Source organism: Pecten maximus, chromosome 7 (genome assembly GCF_902652985.1).
Source record: "Pecten maximus chromosome 7, xPecMax1.1, whole genome shotgun sequence".
NCBI lineage: Eukaryota > Metazoa > Mollusca > Bivalvia > Pectinida > Pectinidae > Pecten > Pecten maximus.
Window position 1 is genome coordinate 16,139,311 of NC_047021.1, and position 23,969 is coordinate 16,163,279.

Consider the following 23,969-nt stretch of genomic DNA (forward strand, 5'->3'; position numbering starts at 1 on the left):
TGATTAATCAGATCACGGCAAAGAAAGTGCAAGGAGTTCAAGAAACTATTAAAATTACGTTAGTAAACATCTCCGAAATCCCCTTGAAGATGAACCGTGTTTGAAATAATGAATTTTCCAATCTATCTTTTCGGCTCGCTTTCTATAAAATTTTAATGCTAACAGTGCAGAATTTCCAACTTGAAGAATCAATCGGCGTTAATTTTTGCTCATTTTTGCAGATTCTGGATCAATTCAAATGAAGCAAAAAAGATCACAAGACTACTGGCAATTTAATCTTTTAATTCCTACCAGCTATAGGGGATGTGATCCTAAAACAGAGTGCAGCTTCTCCAGGCCTGTTTGTTTAAAGCAAACAGAATGAGTGGAACCAACAACACAACAAACACATGACAAGGTGTTAGTCATTCTGGGGAATAGACTCATGCATTCAGGATGTCAGTTTCACCTGCGTTTTGTTCAAATAATTGCATAACTTCTACAAATAATGCAATATGAGTAATCTGTCATCTAATTTCAAGCCTTAAAATCTTATCACCTGAACAGTTGTGGTTGTAATCTATGACAAACATATCCCTTTAAAATTTCTACACCATGAATTTAATGTTGTATGTCATTGTCGTTATTGTCATAACAATCAGTTTTACAATGAGAAGAACTTAGTTAACAAGTATGTTTAACCAAAGTCAATCAATCCACTAATGTTCCTCCATACATGTCCATGTCAAAGCTGTCCATGTAATAAAATACCTCTAGTGCTTTACTTGGATCAAGCATGGCAATTATATGTTGAGGGGTAAAGATAAGAAAATTGTGACTGGCATAACTTTGTCCTTATCCTTCAACATGTACTTGTCAGTTTATAATTCCAGATTTTTTGTTCTAAGTTGTGTGATAACCTACCAAAGTTCCTGTCTAAGGGACCGATGACACAGTGACAGCAGATCACGGTACACAGTCGACTTGTTATAATGAAGCTCGAGTCATGCCATATACATGTGTCAAGGGAAAAAGGAGAAATTGAATTTTCCGTATTCAGAGAAACTTTCTACATGTAAAAGTCAGGATCACAGAAGTGCTTTTCTCACCAAGTACCTATAATGTCCGTCCCCACTCAGAGTGCGTCAACTTCCAGCGATTTGGCACAGCCGAGACGCCAGGCATAGAAGCTTTTGCGATAAGTTTTGATACCAACTTAGAAATCAATAGCACATCAATCCAATGCATTGTCAATGATGAACATTGCTGAGGCATTATTTCCTTCGTTCTTATCAGTCTCCATAGTCCCCTCGTAAATTTCATGCTCAAGTAACCCCACTGCTGAATTGACAGTGACTTGTGTTGTTTTACCTCCACCCATCCCTACACTCATACACATAATGTTTCATGATTAAAACAGCCACAACAGGTAGAGTTGGTTTGAACATTTTTAAGGGTGTTTTACATGGACAAATTGTGGGGTCATATACACACATAATGTTTCATGACAGTCACAACAGGTAGAACTGATTTGGACATCTTTAAGGATGTTCTTACATGGACAAATTGTGGGGTCCCCTTCCCTTTATATCGATAGTTTTAAACTTCAGTCAATTGGGAACTCAAGAAGTTGCATTACATGGTTTCTTTTGGAAACTCTCATACTGGTAATGGTTATGCCACAAATCCTAATGGCCTCTATCATAAATTTTCAGGTATTCTGTTAGAAATTTGGTCCCCATCAGACATTTCAGGTTTCCATGAAAAATCTTGTGGCCTTAAAAATGATGCATGAAAACTCTTTTGGCCTTAATTTTAGGAACCTATCATTGTGTTTTCAGGAATTGCATTAGAAACTAAGTCAATATCGAAAAGTTTTTGGGATTCAATCAGAAATTTTGTGGTCTTCACAAGGATTTTGAAGGGTTTTGTATAAGAACAATTTTTATTCTAGAAACATACTAGATCTGGATAAAACATGATCAAAATCATGATCAAAGATAGCAGTGCTGCAGGCCAGATAGAGGCTTTTAGCAGAAAACATTCAGGCTTATAATATGCCTCCAATTTCTATCTCTATAACTATTATTATCTCTTTTTTTTTTTTACAATTTAAACATTTTCAAACAGATGGAGAATTTCTCAATGAATGATCTGCATCTACGACTTTGTCTGGGGTACAGATGAAAGCTTTTAGCTGCAATATAACAGTATGCTGACAACATTTTGAATGGTACTTTTATATCCTTCAGCGGAACTCTAGCCAAATCACGGATGTAGGCTATGGCCGTGGCAGTACGAGGTGAGGATAGAGGTTTCAGGATATATGATGGTAAATGTAAAAACAATTAATGCATTATTTATGGAAACCTTGAATTAATGGCAACTTGTTTTTTTTAGCTCTCACTGATGTTCAAAGAATCTTGCGTTGTTTTTAATGATGGTATTTACTAGATTGCCGTGCACGCATGGTCTTTAGGATAAAGACTACGTCAGTGAGGTTTACGTCAGATTTACCCCGCTCACAAAACTAATGAGAAAAACCATCCCACTGCCTTTATCATAAGTATTAGTGTGTGCGAGTGATGTGTATTTTCTATATGGGAATGGTTAGGGTACAATACAAATGATACCCCTAAACAAAACACTCCTTTTCTCTGTAAGTAATATTTTCTTCTCACAACACAGAAAATTGGCAACTGAACATAAAGAAGCAATTTCAAAGCAAATTGGCATGTATACATATTTCTTATTGTATATAGGGTTCTGACCATAATAGCTAAATACAAGCTTTTCTGTACAGCAGTAAAATCAAAAGCTAACCTGTACTCTCTAAACCACTGATCCTGAAACCATTAGCAAAGGTGTTAAAAACAAAGAATCTTTTTTAAATTATAGGTCAATCAAGCATGTCCAGGACATAGATCAATGAAAAACATCAGCAAGACACAGATTAGCATGAAAACACCAGCTAGGTTGATCATCAGTTTTATTATCCATCAAGTCATATGCTCACACCCACATGTCAATATTGACAAATGACCAAACAAGTGTCATCCATCATCCCTAACTGACCACTTCCTCCGATCAGGGCCAGTCAATGGTAACCAAGGCACAATTCATCCTAATGGGAGTTACTGGCATCAATATGTGTATATTACATCCTATGATTTTGTGTATTACATCTATTGCATCCCATGATTCTCTGTATTACATCCCATGATTCTGTGTATAACATGTGTATAACATCTTTTACATCCCATGATTCTGTGTATAACATGTGTATAACATCTTTTACATCCCATGATTCTGTGTATTACATCCCATGATTCTGTGTATAACATGTGTATAACATCTTTTACATCCCATGATTCTCTGTATTACATCCCATGATTCTCTGTATTACATGTGTATAACATCTTTTACATCCCATGATTCTCTGTATTACATCCCATGATTCTGTGTATAACATGTGTATAACATCTTTTACATCCCATGATTCTCTGTATTACATCCCATGATTCTGTGTATAACATGTGTTTAACATCCCATGATTTTGTGTATTACATCTGTTACATCCGATGATTCTGTGTATTACATCCCATGATTCTGTGTATCACATCCCATGATTTTGTGTATTACATCTATTACATCCTATGATTCTGTGTATTACATCCGATGATTTTGTGTATTACATCTATTACATCCTATGATTCTGTGTATTACATCCGATGATTTTGTGTATTACATCCCATGATTCTGTGTATTACATGTGTATTACATACAATGAATCTGTATTGCAACTATCACATCCTATGAATCTGTTTTTCATGTTTTCATCGAGTTGAAGAGTCCATGTATCTCTTAAGAATATCTATCAAGAGAGATTTATATCCACAGTGATTTCAGTTACCAACAGCTTCAGGAAATTGCATGTTGCCATGATAATCAATGTCCATATTTGGATTTTAGATTCGTTTTTTTCCTAGCAAATAAGTATTGACATTTCATGAGAAAAGACATAAAGATATATATATGTACCAAGGAAATGTAATTTTGGTTTTAAAACAAAACTGTACGACACAAGGTCGTTGAAGACTATATACGAGGCAGCATCTGTAATATACATTGTATGACGTAAACAAATTCTGCCATAATCATAAGCATAGTCACGAAAACTTGAAAATAAAAAATCTTTTATCAAGAATTTCAATTTTCTCTCAAATGGAAAGAATGACAAAGACGGATTCCACTAGACAAACTATTTCCCCAATAATCAATATGAAGGTTGAAGTTTTTGTCAGGAGCCGGTAAATGTGATCTTCACCACACCACCAGAAAATAATATACATACAACCGAGCATCATACAACAGCCTGCTTCATCATAATCACACAACCATGTTCCTCAGACCTAACTTGAAATTAAAAGCCAACAATTTGTCTAACAAATCTGTACTAGCCTCTAGGCTGGCACACGGAACAAGCATTGCTTGTTGTCCAATGCTCCATCAACCCCGAAGGCTATATACAGAGAGCCCAGGCCTTGATAGATTGAATGGACTGATCAATTTGGGTTTCCAGCCATCACCTTGTGCCACATGAAGTGGATTTTACGGTCCTTACCCATCAATCTATTTCAATCCGCCTTTGTTTTTTTATCTTTTGTTTTCCAACTGAGTAACTATGGATAAATCTGGCAATCCTTTATAAAGGTGTGCTAAGTGAGATATATGTTTTCTTCTGCCTTTTTGAGTTATTGTCAATTGTAAATGAGAGGAACATTTTACATTTTTTCTATTCTTTGAAAACTTAAGATGGCAATTAATACAATTTAGCGAATCAATATATATGTCATTTAGAATTCTGTTAAAATTGCTGTTACAACCTGCTCATTCCAAAGCTTAACGTTTATATTGTATTGCTAATCATGGCCAATTTTGTCATAAACAATGCGAAAATAACCACTTTCACTTCAATATTTTTATATTGTTGGTTTAACCATCAGCAATGTAATAATACTGAAGAACCATCATTCCTAGAAAAAATGTCCTTGTTCGAATTATGATTTTCTAATACATTAACGTAAATACCTTACATCAGTTTGGACAGTGATCCCCTACCCAACTGGGTCTATATACCAATACCAACTGTACCGATTGTTGCTGTCCATCCATCATCCCCCCCCCCCCCCCCCCCCCTCCTCCCGAGTCCTGAGGCTTTAATCATTGGAGCTGAAGCCTTTGTTTAACAATTAAACTCAGCAATACCAGTATGGCTGATCCACAGAGGACCCATTTCACAAGAATTACCACATCATCTCTACAACGATTTCCCTAATCAGCATTTTTAAAAGCAAACTACCAATATCATTTGAATACTTTGCTTAAAGATTCAGAGAGAATGCCAACCTTGAAAATAACACAGTTATTTCCTTTTTCACTTGAAACATCCCAACATCAAATACTGCTTAACGAGACATGAACACAATCAATAGAGTAAGTCTCTATCCGATTGGCCTCCAGTTGGCGCCAACATCAAATGAGGATTATGGTAAATACTTCTTGACCTTGAACTTGGCACTTTTCAATTAATAACATCCACAATTTTCACATCTATCAACACACAAAATCTTCACGTGGATTTTTCTAACATTCTTCTACAGATCAGATCATTCTGACAAAAACAAAATATATAATTATGGATGACCCAGTGTTTGTCTGAATTTGGACTCTAAATGTACATGACCTTGAGTCTGAATTACTTGACCTTGAGGTAATGTAAATGATACAAAGACAGTGTTGCCTACCATTGTGTCGGTGAAGGCGTATAGGTGGCGCTGGTCAGTGTCAAAGTACATGTTCTTTCTGATAGAGTTTCCCTCCTCGATCACCACCTCTTCGTATGCCTCAGCAACTTCTTGTGCTGATATGGAGACCTGGAAATATTATACAATATTAATTAAAGGATACCCAGTATGTAAATATAAGCAATGTTAACATCATGATATCCTGCTTGCAAAACAAAAATCTATTCATGTCAATGTCTAGATCACAGTGACCTACATTTAAATACTTGTGAAGTATAACAAATTAAGATGAATCAATACATGAAGGACTATCAGTTATAGAATAACTAATTCAAAGTTTAAAGATGATAAATGGACAGATGGACGAACCAAGCCATAGATAGACAGATGGATTCGTCCATAGATATATGATCGGACAAAGCCAAAGATAGACAGATGGATTTGGCCATAGATAATGATCAGACTAGGCAATCAAATAATACCATTCGTACTTTATAAAATGGGATTAGAAACACATGGTATTTTATCTTTTCATTGTTACAGAGCTAGAGACAGTGGTGAATGAAGTACTGTATATAGATTGTCTATCAATATGGACCACATGCTTTTAAAACATACAAGTGATGTACCATCTTACAAATAATGATATTTGGCTTCCCCTGTTTACCTAAAACCTACAAATGCGGGCAGGTGCCTGGAAGACTGGTATAGACACTCTGTCATACTATAAAATTCCAGTTAAATCATTTGTATGGTACCTGCTTGATTGGTAGGCAATGCAGGAAGGCAGGTAACTAAATGAAGCTGTTTGTTCTCTGTTCATCAGACAGCAGAAATAATTCTATTTTTCTAGTTTAGTCTGATCAATAACATTCACTTTAACAGACGTACTAGAATTACTGCCTGAATGTTACATGTATAGCTAGGAAGAGTGCTGATGTAGTCTTAGAACATTCCTGTCAAAGCATTATAGCATTCCATTTCCAAAGATATTTATGTGTGTTTGAACTAGTAGTATTTGGTGCAAACTGATCTTGGAAGGCTAAGGGGATAGAGGGATCAGATGGGACCACTACTAGGGACCACAGGTTATCTGAGAGGACATGGGGGACAGAGGGATCAGAAGGGACCACAGGTTATCTGAGAGGACTTGGGGGACAGAGGGATCAGAAGGGACCACAGGTTATCTGAGAGGACTTGGGGGACAGAGGGATCAGAAGGGACCACAGGTTATCTGAGAGGACTTGGGGGACAGAGGGATCAGAAGGGACCACAGGTTATCTGAGAGGACTTGGGGGACAGAGGGATCAGAAGGGACCACAGGTTATCTGAGAGGACTTGGGGGACAGAGGGATCAGAAGGGACCACAGGTTATCTGAGAGGACTTGGGGGACAGAGGGATCAGAAGGGACCACAGGTTATCTGAGAGGACTTGGGGGACAGAGGGATCAGAAGGGACCACAGGTTATCTGAGAGGACTTGGGGGACAGAGGGATCAGAAGGGACCACAGGTTATCTGAGAGGACTTGGGGGACAGAGGGATCAGAAGGGACCACAGGTTATCTGAGAGGACTTGGGGGACGGAGGGATCAGAAGGGACCACAGGTTATCTGAGAGGACTTGGGGGACGGAGGGGTTCAGATCAGAAACACTACTTTCAAAAATATTTCTGTTGAAGATAATTTGTTAGTATTTTTTTCACAACACACCTCTGACTTCATTAAGAATCTGAACATGAAAGAAAGAAGCAATGAGGAATAAAAATCTATTCAGTTTTATTGATGTCCCTTGTAAACAACATTCACTATTGTATATTAGAGAAATTGAATTCCTGATAATCACCAGATGGAAAATAATTACAAGATAGATTACCCTAGCACTTCTGATTCTCGGCAGAATAAAGATAATGAAATCAAAGTGTAGGATCTATTCTTTACCAGGAAAGATGGCTACGACAATATCAAAGTAAAATCAATGATTTCTAATTACAGTTGAAATAGTAAGGGATTACGACACAGTTAAAACTGCTGTAAGTTTCACAGTGACCTCAGTGAAATGCTACGGAACAAAATCAAGTTTAGCTCTTTCCTCATTAATACTCAAAAACAAGCACTGTTTTGAACATTTCTATTTCTCTGAGACGGCACCTGGTGTCACCCGCTCATCACCAGGCAAGTTGCACTGAATTAGGGTATTTTAATTGGAGTGAAGTGCACTCCCTGGTTCCGTCCAATGTCACAATTCCAACAGCAGTGCCGCAGTTAAGAGCAGTATTGCAGCAAATTCAGCCTTTCTTTAATTATCAATCCAACGAATTCAAATGATTGCTTGTTTTTCTCTTCTCCGTTTTTGTTTCTCTTAAGAAATGCTAATGATCGACGAGAATTGCTTTAATTGTACAAGCTATATTCAAAGAGCATCACTTTAATTACACAACATATATTCATCCTGAATGATTGAAGATCTCTGTTAGATCAAACGTTTGCAGATTTCCTAAAACCTATGTGTAACATTTGCAATTCTATGTGTCCAATTACTAAGAGAGCAGTATCATTTTGTTTCTGTTGCTATGGTAATACGTCACCACTGCTGAGTTTAATGTGATACCTAACACTTACAATTCCATTCTTCCATCATTTTGTGAGGAAATTATACATTCTACACGATTTCTACCAATTTTATTTTATATTTTTTGGCAGATCAATGATTCTCCAAGCAATTTGTAAAATTTACAATCCCACGATACCAGAACTTGCTGTGGTTATTTATCAAGCTTTGACTCTCTATGCTCTCAATTTCAAAACATGCTAATTGTTGCCGACCATTATTCATGCTGGATGCCTCCCTCCAGTAGATTTAGATGATTTTCCAGGCAATGCATATTCTGGAAGTAATTCTAACAATTAGAATTTCATGGTATTGTTTGTTTATTGTGATGATGGGAACTGTAGGTCTCATACTCGTTATAACTCCAGTTTGTGATGCATTGCGTAACAGTCGAATCCCCAAGTACCAATTACAGGCTATCTTGTCATCCTGACACACTCGCTCCTAAAAAAACTGGTGTCTAAAGTTACATTATTGACAAAACTCATGTACATTTAAGGCACTGACACTGACCTTACTGTATGTGGAGGCTTAAAAGTACACACCAGTTCCACAAATCCCCTCTACACATAACACAGTAACCGATACTTTGCTAAATTAACACACACATTTCATCAAAGAGAAATGTTAGCAATCATTAAACTAGAGCCGTCCCCATTGCCAATGGCTATGTATTTGATGATAAACAGCCAAAGCCTAACATGAAAACATGCACCTATCCAATAATACGACAACGACAACGACAGTGTATACAGGAGTAACCAGCATGTTCCACCTGATTGGGGGTTGGTGAATGTGACCAAAGGATCCATTAACCTCCACAAAGGATGTGACAATCAACCAGCATTTGCTGACAATGCACAAATGACTGCTGGTTCTTAACACAACAAATGACAATGCTTCGTACTGCTTGTATCTGTCCCTTGGTCTGTATGACCATTTACATCAGATACAGAACTTATTTCAATATTACTTTCACTGGGCTATTACAAGTAAAGAGATCATCATTAGACACATGTGCATGGGGATAAGACACCTGTGAATAGGGATTCAACATATGCAAATCTGGATTAGACACATATGCATGGGGATAAGACACTTGTGAATAGGGATTAAACATATGCAAATCTGGATTAGACACATGTGAATGGGGATAAGACACTTGTTAATGGGGAAGACACGTGTGACTGGCGTTAGATACATGTGCATGGGGATAATACATAAAAAGGACACATGAAACTAGGAATTCTGGACTCATGTATGTAAAGGGATAGATCAGACATTCATTTATATGGAGATGTAGATATCCCCATAACCACGTATATGCATCAGAACAAAACTCGGATTATCTTTGTTATTTAGATATTTCACAAATATGGACATTTTGAGTGTTTAATGCATCCACTCATACTTGAACATAAGGATCCTTCATAAAGAACTCCTCCGATCAGCACCTAATTCCTTCAGTAAGACTTTGCATGATTGGAGTCTTATTCCTCTGCCAACTTCTATAGGTCTTGCGTGATTGGTTACTAATTGAATGTATATGCAAATCAAGCAAAATAGGAAATAAGAGGGTTTTTGTTTTTGCCAAACATTCATGATAATATATTGAAGGTAGCAGTGTCTCTGGCCGAGGCGGGAGAGGTGGAGAATTAGGTCTCCACAGAGCACGGATCATGCTACGTCGGTTTGCTGGAGCTAACCATATTTATATGCCTACTATATATCCAAGTCCAATAATACACTTTGTAACACGCACATTTTGACACAAGTATTCATGCTTCAAAATCAATAAGAATACATAAATGGAAGTTCTGTATTTATTTGGCTGATCTGTGACTGAGATACTGCTTCAGAAACTCTCAGACATTCTATATGAAATAAGATGGTCTCTAGAGAAAGTGATTCCACAGGAAAACCATTTCTTGTGGACGATATTCTAACAGATATTTGTTGTATATTTAGCTAAAGTCACAAAAAAGGACTTCCTTCACATTTCATAGAATGGCATTTTCAGATATGTAATCAAACATAAATCAAAGTTTGGTTCCATGTTATCTGAGATAATCATAGTTAAACTCCATTGGGAAAAAAAGAGTTTTTAAGCAATTGGAAAATACAGAAATAGTTAACAGATGGTAATAGCTAAACTTATTTGAAAGATAAATATAGTGAAACTCTGTTGAAAGAATAGAGTAGAAATCAATCCATTCTGTACAACTGTACAACATTAAATAATTTGTCACACCAGGGTGGCAAGAAAAGTAAGTGATTGTGAAAGCTAGATATGTAATATTTGTTTACATTCCCAGGCCAAGCCTGTGTAGGTAAGCTGCAAGACCCTTTCCCACACCACTACCCTACAACCGGAACCACAATATCTAATAGAGTAATCTAGTAACATTACAGGTGCCATCTTACAACCGTCCATTGTGTTTTTGTTTACAGAATAGGTATTACTATCAGGATACTACAGGTACCTCAGGTAAACAAAGGGGGGGGGGGGGGGGGTCTGTTACATGAAATTGCATTATAGGTACTGAGACCATATATCAGAGGTTAGTTTGGCACCCAACTGAAAGTTGTACACAAATTAGGTGGTGAGGAGATGAATCTTAATTGTAAAGGTTGAAGATAACTATTGTTGTAAGGTTTGAGGACAACTTTTGGTTTGTAAGGTTTGATGGCAACTATTGGTAATAAGGTTTGATGGCAACTATTGGTAATAAGGTTTGATGGCAACTACTGGTTGTAAGGTATGAGGACAACTATTGGTTGTAAGGTTTGAGGACAACTATTGTTGTAAGGTTTGAGGACAACTATTGTTGTAAGGTTTGAGGACAACTATTGTTGGAAGGTTTGAGGACAACTATTGGTTGTAAGGTTAGAGGACAACTTTTGTTGTAAGGTTTGAGGACAACTATTGGTTGTGAGGTTTGATGACAACTATTGTTGTAAGGTTTGAGGACAACTATTGTTGTAAGGTTTGAGGACAACTATTGGTTGTGAGGTTTGATGACAACTATTGGTTGTAAGGTTTGAGGACAACTTTTGTTGTAAGGTTTGAGGACAACTATTGGTTGTGAGGTTTGATGACAACTATTGTTGTAAGGTTTGAGGACAACTATTGGTTGTAAGGTTTGATGACAACTATTGGTTGTGAGGTTTGAGGACAACTATTGGTTGTAAGGTTTGAGGACAACTATTGGTTGTAAGGTTTGAGGACAACTATTGGTTGTAAGGTTTGAGGACAACTATTGGTTGTGAGTTGGTTGTGAGGTTTGATGACAACTATTAGTTGTTGGTGTTGGAATTGGTAAGTTATAAGTTAAAAACAAGTTGGATGTTTGGGATATTACAATTTGTGACAAGTAAGGTTATCTTGAATAATACCAATTTGACCAAATTATATTGAAGCCTAGCTGAATTGACCTGAGGCAATATAGGGTTGTGAAGTTAACCCTGATAATACTGTTCTTTAGTAACACCAGGCCTTGGTTTATTATAAAACCCCAAATCCAACCCTTTATCTCCCCTACTCACGGTAAACCATTTCTACTGAGTGAATACAGTGTCCATGAATTAAATCTGAGGTGTTGCCTATGTAAACATCACTATATAATAACATTGCTGTCTTCCATATAGAACTTGTCCACGGTAATCTCCCAGCTATAACCTCATTTCAGTTTCTTTTATGATGTTTTAAACATGGACTCAAGTTGTATTTACTCTTGTGATATTAATAGCATTTAGGTTCAAATCTTTTTTTTAAATATCTATATTTACTGTAACAAGTGTCCCCTGTGTCCTTCAACTCCTTTCTCAGCAACTATTGTAAACCATCTCCCCAGCCACACCCAAAATCTAGGCTGAACCCAGAGAGAGCATAACATACAACATTTGATGATAAGTCGACTACAACTCCCACCCCTTGAATCAGTTTATAAGTATGACAGAAATATTAGTCATTACTAACAAAGATTTACCATAACTCTAATGTTTTATCCAACTAGTAATTATAACTAAATGTCCTGCCTACAAGGAACATTTAAATACTGAAATGGGTATTTTCATTGGTAGATGGAAGGTACCATTACTTTGAAGGTAATTGGTTAGGAGGGTGGTCCAGGTAGTGTAGTGGTTACCTGTGTGTCGGCCAGGTAGATCACCTGCCTTAGCTCACAGTACTAAGTATATCTTACTCCAAAACAATGTCTGTCTGTTGATGTAAAACTACAACACACAATCGATCGAGTAATTTTCTGTTGATGTCAGCTTGTTTTCTATTTTCAGAATGCAGATTATTTCCATATCAAGACCATACCTCATTAGAGAAGTAAAATGCTGCTTTATGACCGACCTTCAATTTCACCTGATTAGGTAACATTATTACTGCCCACAGGTAGTCAAATCCCAACATAACGCAGCTACTTCCCAGCTACGTGTAATCAAAATCTACTTTTTTTCCAGTAAAATCTTGGGTCTTTAAGGGCTTCAATCTTATACATTATGGACAAAATTAATCAAATTTGGCTATCTGGCCTGACTTGGCCTGACTGTCCCTTACGTCCCAGAGTAGTACATGTACTGCCTTATAATACTGCCTGGCCTGACTGTCCCTAACGTCCCGGAGTAGTACTGCCCTATAATACTGCCTGACCTGACTGTCCCTAATGTCCCAGAGTAGTACTGCCCTATAATACTGCCTGGCCTGACTGTCCCTAATGTCCTAGAGTAGTACTGCCCTATAATACTGCCTGGCCTGACTGTCACTAATGTCCTAGAGTAGTACTGCCCTATAATACTGCCTGGCCTGACTGTCCCTAATGTCCCAGAGTAGTACTGCCCTATAATACTGCCTGGCCTGACTGTCCCTAATGTCCTAGAGTAGTACTGCCCTATAATACTGCCTGGCCTGACTGTCACTAATGTCCCGGAGTAGTACTGCCCTATAATACTGCCTGGCCTGACTGTCCCTAACGTCCCAGAGTAGTACATGTACTGCCTTATAATACTGCCTGGCTGACTGTCACTAACGTCCCAGAGTAGTACTGCCCTATAATACTGCCTGGCCTGACTGTCCCTTATGTCCCGGAGTAGTACTGCCCTATAATACTGCCTGGCCTGACTGTCCCTAACGTCCCAGAGTAGTACTGCCCTATAATACTGCCTGGCCTGACTGTCCCTAATGTCCCAGAGTAGTACTGCCCTATAATACTGCCTGGCTGACTGTCCCTAACGTCCCAGAGTAGTACTGCCCTATAATACTGCCTGGCCTGACTGTCCCAGAGAAGTACTGCCCTATAATACTGCCTGACCTGACTGTCCCTAACGTCCCAGAGTAGTACTGCCCTATAATACTGCCTGGCCTGACTGTCCCTGGCCTGACTGTCCCTTATGTCCCGGAGTAGTACTGCCCTATAATACTGCCTGGCCTGACTGTCCCTAATGTCCCAGAGTAGTACTGCCCTATAATACTGCCTGGCCTGACTGTCCCTTGCCTGACTGTCCCTAACGTCCCAGAGTAGTACTGCCCTATAATACTGCCTGGCCTGACTGTCCCTAACGTCCCAGAGTAGTACTGCCCTATAATACTGCCTGGCCTGACTGTCCCTAACGTCCCAGAGTAGTACTGCCCTATAATACTGCCTGGCCTGACTGTTCCTGGCCTGACTGTCCCTAACGTCCCAGAGTAGTACTGCCCTATAATACTAACTGGCCTGACTGTCCCTAACGTCCCAGAGTAGTACTGCCCTATAATACTGCCTGGCCTGACTGTCCCTAACGTCCCAGAGTAGTACTGCCCTATAATACTGCCTGGCCTGACTGTTCCTGGCCTGACTGTCCCTAACGTCCCAGAGTAGTACTGCCCTATAATACTAACTGGCCTGACTGTCCCTAACGTCCCAGAGTAGTACTGCCCTATAATACTGCCTGGCCTGACTGTCCCTAACGTCCCAGAGTAGTACTGCCCTATAATACTGCCTGGCCTGACTGTCCCTAATGTCCTCGAGTAGTACTGCCCTATAATACTGCCTGGCCTGACTGTTCCTGGCCTGACTGTCCCTAACGTCCCAGAGTAGTACTGCCCTATAATACTAACTGGCCTGACTGTCCCTGGCCTGACTGTCCCTTATGTCCCGGAGTAGTACTGCCCTATAATACTGCCTGGCCTGACTGTTCCTAATGTCCCGGAGTAGTACTGCCCTATAATACTGCCTGGCCTGACTGTCCCTAACGTCCCGGAGTAGTACTGCCCTATAATACTGCCTGGCCTGACTGTCCCTAACGTCCCAGAGTAGTACTGCCCTATAATACTGCCCTAACTATTCCAGTATATATTCTAGTATGGTCCCTAGTTGCCTGGAACCAGTGGGAGGGGTCATTTCCTTATCACCATGGATATAGGCTCCATGGGGTAATGACCCCAATACTATATAGTAAAAGATTTAAAAGCACCGATGCCTCAGCTGTAATCTATCAAGATGTTTTACACTCATCCCAATATATCTTTTTATCTATTACACCATGTCTTAAAATCTTGAAATGAAAAAGGTATTAAATGCTGATGAGTGTCCCAAGTTACTGATGTCTGACCAGCCCATTCCTCCTCCCTTACACAAGTATATCCTACCTACCATTCCTCCGCCCTTACACAAGTATATCCTATCTACCATTCCTCCTCCCTTACACAAGTATATCCTATCTACCATTCCTCCGCCCTTACACAAGTATATCCTATCTACCATTCCTCCGCCCTTACACAAGTATATCCATCCTATCTACCATTCCTCCGCCCTTACACAAGTATATCCTATCTACTGTATGTGTGTTTACCTCCCCTCCTACACATAGGCACTCCCCCCAGACCATCCTTCTTGTATGTGTGGAGTATATCCTACCTTTGTATGTATATCCCCCTCTTCCCTCCAAGTCTAATGTTATAGTACAACTTTCTGTGGGATCTTTGGTTTGTTTTGATATATCTTAGCTTTATTACATTCATATTGTCTGTTACATCCCATCTTATGGAGATTCCCATTTCTGCTATACCCTATAAGCTTATGGGGATTTCAATTTTTACTAAAACCCTAACTTATGGAGATTCACATTTCTGCTATATCCTAGAAAGTTGGGATTCACATGTTGTTACTACAAAGCTAGTGTGGGTTCCTGTTTTCTGTCACATTTAGCTAGAGGGAATTACTGTGTTGTGTTACATCCTGACTAGTGGGGATTCCCATGTTGTCCCATTGATTCCTGTGTTACATCCTGACTAGTGGGGATTCCCATGTTGTCCCATTGACTCCTGTGTTGTGTTACATCCTGACTAGTGGGGATTCCCATGTTGTCCCATTGACTCCTGTGTTACATCCTGACTAGTGGGGATTCCCATGTTGTCCCATTGATTCCTGTGTTACATCCTGACTAGTGGGGATTCCCATGTTGTCCCATTGATTCCTGTGTTACATCCTGACTAGTGGGGATTCCCATGTTGTCCCATTGACTCCTGTGTTACATCCTGACTAGTGGGGATTCCCATGTTGTCCCATTGATTCCTGTGTTACATCCTGACTAGTGGGGATTCCCGTGTTGTCCCATTGACTCCTGTGTTACATCCTGACTAGTGGGGATTCCCATGTTGTCCCATTGACTCCTGTGTTGTGTTACATCCTGACTAGTGGGGATTCCCATGTTGTCCCATTGATTCCTGTGTTACATCCTGACTAGCGGGGATTCCCATGTTGTCCCATTGACTCCTGTGTTACATCCTGACTAGTGGGGATTCCCATGTTGTCCCATGGACTCCTGTGTTACATCCTGACTAGTGGGGATTCCCATGTTGTCCCATTGATTCCTGTGTTACATCCTGACTAGTGGGGATTCCCATGTTGTCCCATTGATTCCTGTGTTACATCCTGACTAGTGGGGATTCCCATGTTGTCCCATTGATTCCTGTGTTACATCCTGACTAGTGGGGATTCCCATGTTGTCCCATTGATTCCTGTGTTGTGTTACATCCTGACTAGTGGGGATTCCCATGTTGTCCCATTGACTCCTGTGTTACATCCTGACTAGTGGGGATTCCCATGTTGTCCCATTGATTCCTGTGTTACATCCTGACTAGTGGGGATTCCCATGTTGTCCCATTGATTCCTGTGTTGTGTTACATCCTGACTAGTGGGGATTCCCGTGTTGTCCCATTGATTCCTGTGTTGTGTTACATCCTGACTAGTGGGGATTCCCATGTTTTCCCATTGATTCCTGTGTTACATCCTGACTAGTGGGGATTCCCATGTTGTTCCATTGACTCCTGTGTTGTGTTACATCCTGACTAGTGGGGATTCCCGTGTTGTCCCATTGATTCCTGTGTTGTGTTACATCCTGACTAGTGGGGATTCCCATGTTGTCCCATTGACTCCTGTGTTACATCCTGACTAGTGGGGATTCCCGTGTTGTCCCATTGACTCCTGTGTTGTGCTACATCCTGACTAGTGGGGATTCCCATGTTGTCCCATTGACTCCTGTGTTACATCCTGACTAGTTGGGATTCCCATGTTGTCCCATTGACTCCTGTGTTACATCCTGACTAGTGGGGATTCCCGTGTTGTCCCATTGACTCCTGTGTTGTGCTACATCCTGACTAGTGGGGATTCCCGTGTTGTCCCATTGACGCCTGTGTTGTGTTACATCCTGACTAGTGGGGATTCCCGTGTTGTCCCATTGATTCCTGTGTTGTGTTACATCCTGACTAGTGGGGATTCCCATGTTGTCCCATTGATAGTGGGGATTCCCATGTTGTCCCATTGACGCCTGTGTTGTGTTACATCCTGACTAGTGGGGATTCCCGTGTTGTCCCATTGATTCCTGTGTTGTGTTACATCCTGACTAGTGGGGATTCCCATGTTGTCCCATTGATTCCTGTGTTACATCCTGACTAGTGGGGATTCCCATGTTGTCCCATTGATTCCTGTGTTACATCCTGACTAGTGGGGATTCCCATGTTGTCCCATTGACGCCTGTGTTGTGTTACATCCTGACTAGTGGGGATTCCCGTGTTGTCCCATTGATTCCTGTGTTGTGTTACATCCTGACTAGTGGGGATTCCCATGTTGTCCCATTGATTCCTGTGTTACATCCTGACTAGTGGGGATTCCCATGTTGTCCCATTGACTCCTGTGTTGTGTTACATCCTGACTAGTGGGGATTCCCGTGTTGTCCCATTGACTCCTGTGTTACATCCTGACTAGTGGGGATTCCCATGTTGTCCCATTGACGCCTGTGTTGTGTTACATCCTGACTAGTGGGGATTCCCATGTTGTCCCATTGATTCCTGTGTTACATCCTGACTAGTGGGGATTCCCATGTTGTCCCATTGATTCCTGTGTTACATCCTGACTAGTGGGGATTCCCATGTTGTCCCATTGATTCCTGTGTTACATCCTGACTAGTGGGGATTCCCGTGTTGTCCCATTGATTCCTGTGTTACATCCTGACTAGTGGGGATTCCCGTGTTGTCCCATTGACTCCTGTGTTGTGTTACATCCTGACTAGTGGGGATTCCCGTGTTGTCCCATTGATTCCTGTGTTGTGTTACATCCTGACTAGTGGGGATTCCCATGTTGTCCCATTGACTCCTGTGTTGTGTTACATCCTGACTAGTGGGGATTCCCATGTTGTCCCATTGACGCCTGTGTTGTGTTACATCCTGACTAGTGGGGATTCCCATGTTGTCCCATTGATTCCTGTGTTACATCCTGACTAGTGGGGATTCCCATGTTGTCCCATTGATTCCTGTGTTACATCCTGACTAGTGGGGATTCCCGTGTTGTCCCATTGACTCCTGTGTTACATCCTGACTAGTGGGGATTCCCATGTTGTCCCATTGACTCCTGTGTTACATCCTGACTAGTGGGGATTCCCATGTTGTCCCATTGATTCCTGTGTTGTGTTACATCCTGACTAGTGGGGATTCCCGTGTTGTCCCATTGACTCCTGTGTTACATCCTGACTAGTGGGGATTCCCGTGTTGTCCCATTGACTCCTGTGTTGTGTTACATCCTGACTAGTGGGGATTCCCATGTTGTCCCATTGACTCCTGTGTTACATCCTGACTAGTGGGGATTCCCGTGTTGTCCCATTGACTCCTGTGTTACATCCTGACTAGTGGGGATTCCCGTGTTGTCCCATTGACTCCTGTGTTACATCCTGACTAGTGGGGATTCCCATGTTGTCCCATTGATTCCTGTGTTACATCCTGACTAGTGGGGATTCCCATGTTGTCCCATTGACTCCTGTGTTGTGTTACATCCTGACTAGTGGGGATTCCCGTGTTGTCCCATTGATTCCTGTGTTACATCCTGACTAGTGGGGATTCCCATGTTGTCCCATTGATTCCTGTGTTGTGTTACATCCTGACTAGTGGGGATTCCCGTGTTGTCCCATTGACTCCTGTGTTGTGTTACATCCTGACTAGTGGGGATTCCCATGTTGTCCCATTGACTCCTGTGTTACATCCTGACTAGTGGGGATTCCCATGTTGTCCCATTGACTCCTGTGTTACATCCTGACTAGTGGGGATTCCCATGTTGTCCCATTGATTCCTGTGTTACATCCTGACTAGTGGGGATTCCCGTGTTGTCCCATTGACTCCTGTGTTGTGTTACATCCTGACTAGTGGGGATTCCCGTGTTGTCCCATTGACTCCTGTGTTACATCCTGACTAGTGGGGATTCCCATGTTGTCCCATTGACTCCTGTGTTACATCCTGACTAGTGGGGATTCCCATGTTGTCCCATTGATTCCTGTGTTGTGTTACATCCTGACTAGTGGGGATTCCCGTGTTGTCCCATTGACTCCTGTGTTACATCCTGACTAGTGGGGATTCCCGTGTTGTCCCATTGACTCCTGTGTTGTGTTACATCCTGACTAGTGGGGATTCCCATGTTGTCCCATTGACTCCTGTGTTACATCCTGACTAGTGGGGATTCCCGTGTTGTCCCATTGACTCCTGTGTTACATCCTGACTAGTGGGGATTCCCGTGTTGTCCCATTGACTCCTGTGTTACATCCTGACTAGTGGGGATTCCCATGTTGTCCCATTGATTCCTGTGTTACATCCTGACTAGTGGGGATTCCCATGTTGTCCCATTGACTCCTGTGTTACATCCTGACTAGTGGGGATTCCCGTGTTGTCCCATTGACTCCTGTGTTGTGTTACATCCTGACTAGTGGGGATTCCTGTGTTACATCCTGACTAGTGGGGATTCCCGTGTTGTCCCATTGACTCCTGTGTTGTGTTACATCCTGACTAGTGGGGATTCCCGTGTTGTCCCATTGACTCCTGTGTTACATCCTGACTAGTGGGGATTCCCATGTTGTCCCATTGACTCCTGTGTTACATCCTGACTAGTGGGGATTCCCGTGTTGTCCCATTGACTCCTGTGTTACATCCTGACTAGTGGGGATTCCCATGTTGTCCCATTGACTCCTGTGTTACATCCTGACTAGTGGGGATTCCCATGTTGTCCCATTGATTCCTGTGTTACATCCTGACTAGTGGGGATTCCCGTGTTGTCCCATTGATTCCTGTGTTACATCCTGACTAGTGGGGATTCCCGTGTTGTCCCATTGATTCCTGTGTTACATCCTGACTAGTGGGGATTCCCGTGTTGTCCCATTGATTCCTGTGTTACATCCTGACTAGCAGGGATGATCAGGAGAATGGCAGGGTGCCTACTTGTTTGATAAGTGATGATAGTAGTAGATAATGATACCTGATCATACAACAACAGCTGATGCCTGTACTCCAAAGGCCCCCCACTGCCAAGCACCTGTCTGGGTATATTGTCTAACTCACACTCATAAAAACATCCACTCTAGAATCCTAATGCTGGTTTGGGCGGAGTAGGAAAGTGTAAGATCTGTAAATCCACTTTCTCCCTGTCATCTATAACTCTGATTAGCAATTTTACTCTGAAACTATTAAACCCTTTTACTAAGATCTGCACTATAGATTTATGTAAAGATAATTATTCTATCCTTCTCGCCTCTGTACCAAATCTTTCTACACTCAGTCGATTTGCACTTAAAATCTAACTAAATTCAGAAGATATCTACCTTTTCTTCCATAACTTTTAGGATATTTCACTATGGTACCCATTTATTCACCCATTTTGGTATCAGTAATCAACGTTTTTCTTATTCCTTTTCAGTCAATCATCCTTCTCTATAAACTTGTTATTCCTCATCCTCATTAAAATATCCTCGCCCATCTCATTTACCCTCCCAGTCCCCCTCACCATATCTTTGCTCTTCTCCATCCATCTTTAGAAACACCTCCCTCTGATACCTACATGTATCTATTTCTGTACTCCATTCATGATAATACACAACAATACAATACCTGTGTGATACTCCTCATGGTTTTAGGATTCAGTATCACTGCCAGCCTCTTGTGCATGGTAAGCATGTTTTCAAATAACATTTCTTCCATGGGAGATTGTCTATTTCATGAATAAATAATCTTGATTATTTTTATTCTCAATCAAGCACACTACACTCAAAGTTATATTACCTTGCCGACAATATGCCTATTACTGCGGTACTGTTTTAACTGCGAGACTACAGACTGTGCCAGTCAATGAGACATGCCATCACACAGGAATGCAGGGTCAAATGACAGAAAAGTACACCTGTTCTCATTATTTCAATTCAGTCTTACTTAAAAAAAAACATTTTTATTAAATTCTGCCAAATTACTTCACACCTACCGTAGTATCATATTTTTCATTGACAAACATTAGTTTTTATGCAGATTGGTGTTAGCTTTCATCATTAAAGAACATAAAAGTATTTTTGTAGATTTCTGTGCAGGACACATGATAATGAAACTATCAGGGCTGTTTGGTGTCACATTATAGGGTACATAGGCTAGTACACTATGACAAATCACCATCCTGCCTATACCGACAAATCACCATCCTGTCTATACCGACCAATCACCATCCTGTCTATACTGACAAATCACCATCCTGTCTATACTGACAAATCACCATCCTGTCTATACTGACAAATCACCATCCTGTCTATACTGACAAATCACCATCCTGTCTATACTGACAAATCACCATCCTGTCTATACCGACAAATCACCATCCTGTCTATACTGACAAATCACCATCCTGTTAATACCGACCAATCACCATCCTGTCTATACCGACAAATCACCATCCTGTCTATACTGACAAATCACCATCCTGTCTATACTGACAAATCACCATCCTGTCTATACTGACAAATCACCATCCTGTCTATACTGACAAAGCAACATCCTGTCTATACTGACAAATCACCATCCTGTCTATATTGACAAATCACCATCCTGTCTATACCGACCAATCACCATCCTAGCTATACTGACAAATCACCATCCTGTCTATACCGACCAATCACCATCCTTTCTATACTGACAAATCACCATCCTGTCTATACCGACAAATCACCATCCTGTCTATACCTAACAATCACCATCCTATCTATACCGACCAATCACCATCCTGTCTATACCGACAAATCACCTTCCTGTCTATACTGACAAAGCAACATCCTGTCTATACCGACCAATCACCATCCTGTCTATACCGACCAATCACCATCCTGTCTATACCGACCAATCACCGTCCTGTCTATACCGACCAATCACCATCCTGTCTATACCGACCAATCACCATCCTGTCTATGCCGACAAATCATCATCCTGGCTATACCGACTGAAAAAGTTCCCCTACATGAAGATGAAGAAACAACATTCATTCTGACGACTTCCCTACATAAGTAACAACATTTTCATAGTGAAGAACTGGCTGTATAAAAGCCTTAAGTTTTATCAAAGTACAACAGCCATCTGCCTTCCTATCGACATATCGTGGTCAATATAATCTGCCTTCCTATTGACATATCGTGGTCAATATAATCTGCCTTCCTATCGACATATCGTGGTCAATATAATCTGCCTTCCCTTTCCTGGTCAAGATACATCTGTCTTTCCAATCCTGGTCAAGATACATCTGTCTTTCCAATCCTGGTCGAGACACATTTGACTTCTCTATCCAGGTCGGTACACATCTACCTTCTCTTTCCAGGTCGGTACACATCTACCTTCTCTATCCAGGTCGGTACACATCTACCTTCTCTATCCAGGTCGGTACACATCTACTTTCCCCATCCTGGTTGAGACACATCTGCCTTCGATTCTCTATCCAAGTCAAGACACATCTGCCTTCCCAATTCTTGTTGAGCCACATTGGACTTCCCTATACTGGTCGAGACACACCTGCCTATCCTATACTACTGGAGACACACCTGCCTACCCTATACTACTGGAGACACATCTGCCTACCCTATACTACTGGAGACACACCTGCCTACCCTATATTAGTGGAGACACACCTGCCTACCCTATACTACTGGAGACACACCTGCCTATCCTATACTACTGGAGACACACCTGCCTACCCTATAATACTGGAGACACACCTGCCTATCCTATACTACTGGAGACACACCTGCCTACCCTATACTACTGGAGACACACCTGCCTACCCTATACTAGTGGAGACACACCTGCCTACCCTATACTAGTGGAGACACACCTGCCTTCCCTATACTAGTGGAGACACACCTGCCTACCCTATACTAGTGGAGACACACCTGCCTTCCCTATACTAGTGGAGACACACCTGCCTTCCCTATACTAGTGGAGACACACCTGCCTACCCTATACTAGTGGAGACACACCTGCCTACCCTATACTAGTGGAGACACACCTGCCTACCCTATACTACTGGAGACACACCTGCCTACCCTATACTACTGGAGACACACCTGCCTTCCCTATACTGGTCGAGACACACCTGCCTACCCTATACTAGTGGAGACACACCAGACTTCCCTATACTAGTGGAGACACACCTGCCTTCCCTATACTGGTTGAGACACACCTGCCTTCCCTATACTAGTGGAGACACACCTGCCTACCCTATACTAGTGGAGACACACCTGCCTTCCCTATACTGGTCGAGACACACCTGCCTACCCTATACTAGTGGAGACACACCTGCCTACCCTATACTAGTGGAGACACACCTGCCTTCCCTATACTGGTTGAGACACACCTGCCTTCCCTATACTAGTGGAGACACACCTGCCTACCCTATACTAGTTGAGACACACCTGCCTTCCCTATACTAGTGGAGACACACCTGCCTACCCTATACTAGTGGAGACACACCTGCCTACCCTATACTAGTGGAGACACACCTGCCTACCCTATACTAGTGGAGACACACCTGCCTTCCCTATACTAGTGGAGACACACCTGCCTACCCTATACTAGTGGAGACACACCTGCCTACCCTATACTAGTGGAGACACACCTGCCTACCCTATACTAGTGGAGACACACCTGCCTACCCTATACTAGTGGAGACACACCTGCCTACCCTATACTAGTGGAGACACACCTGCCTACCCTATACTAGTGGAGACACACCTGCCTACCCTATACTAGTG

The 23,969-nt window shown here is 41.4% G+C and overlaps 1 protein-coding gene across 2 annotated transcripts in view; it reads right to left on the reverse strand.

Annotated features, from left to right (window-relative positions):
* The window catches only part of LOC117331751 (plexin-A4-like), a 217,325-nt gene that overhangs the window by 152,110 nt on the left and 41,246 nt on the right, over nt 1-23,969 (reverse strand). For both annotated transcript variants that reach the window (XM_033890627.1, XM_033890626.1), the window contains exon 4: nt 5,787-5,915. In XM_033890627.1, the coding sequence (XP_033746518.1) occupies nt 5,787-5,915 (129 nt within the window). The remainder of the gene's footprint in view (nt 1-5,786; nt 5,916-23,969) is intronic.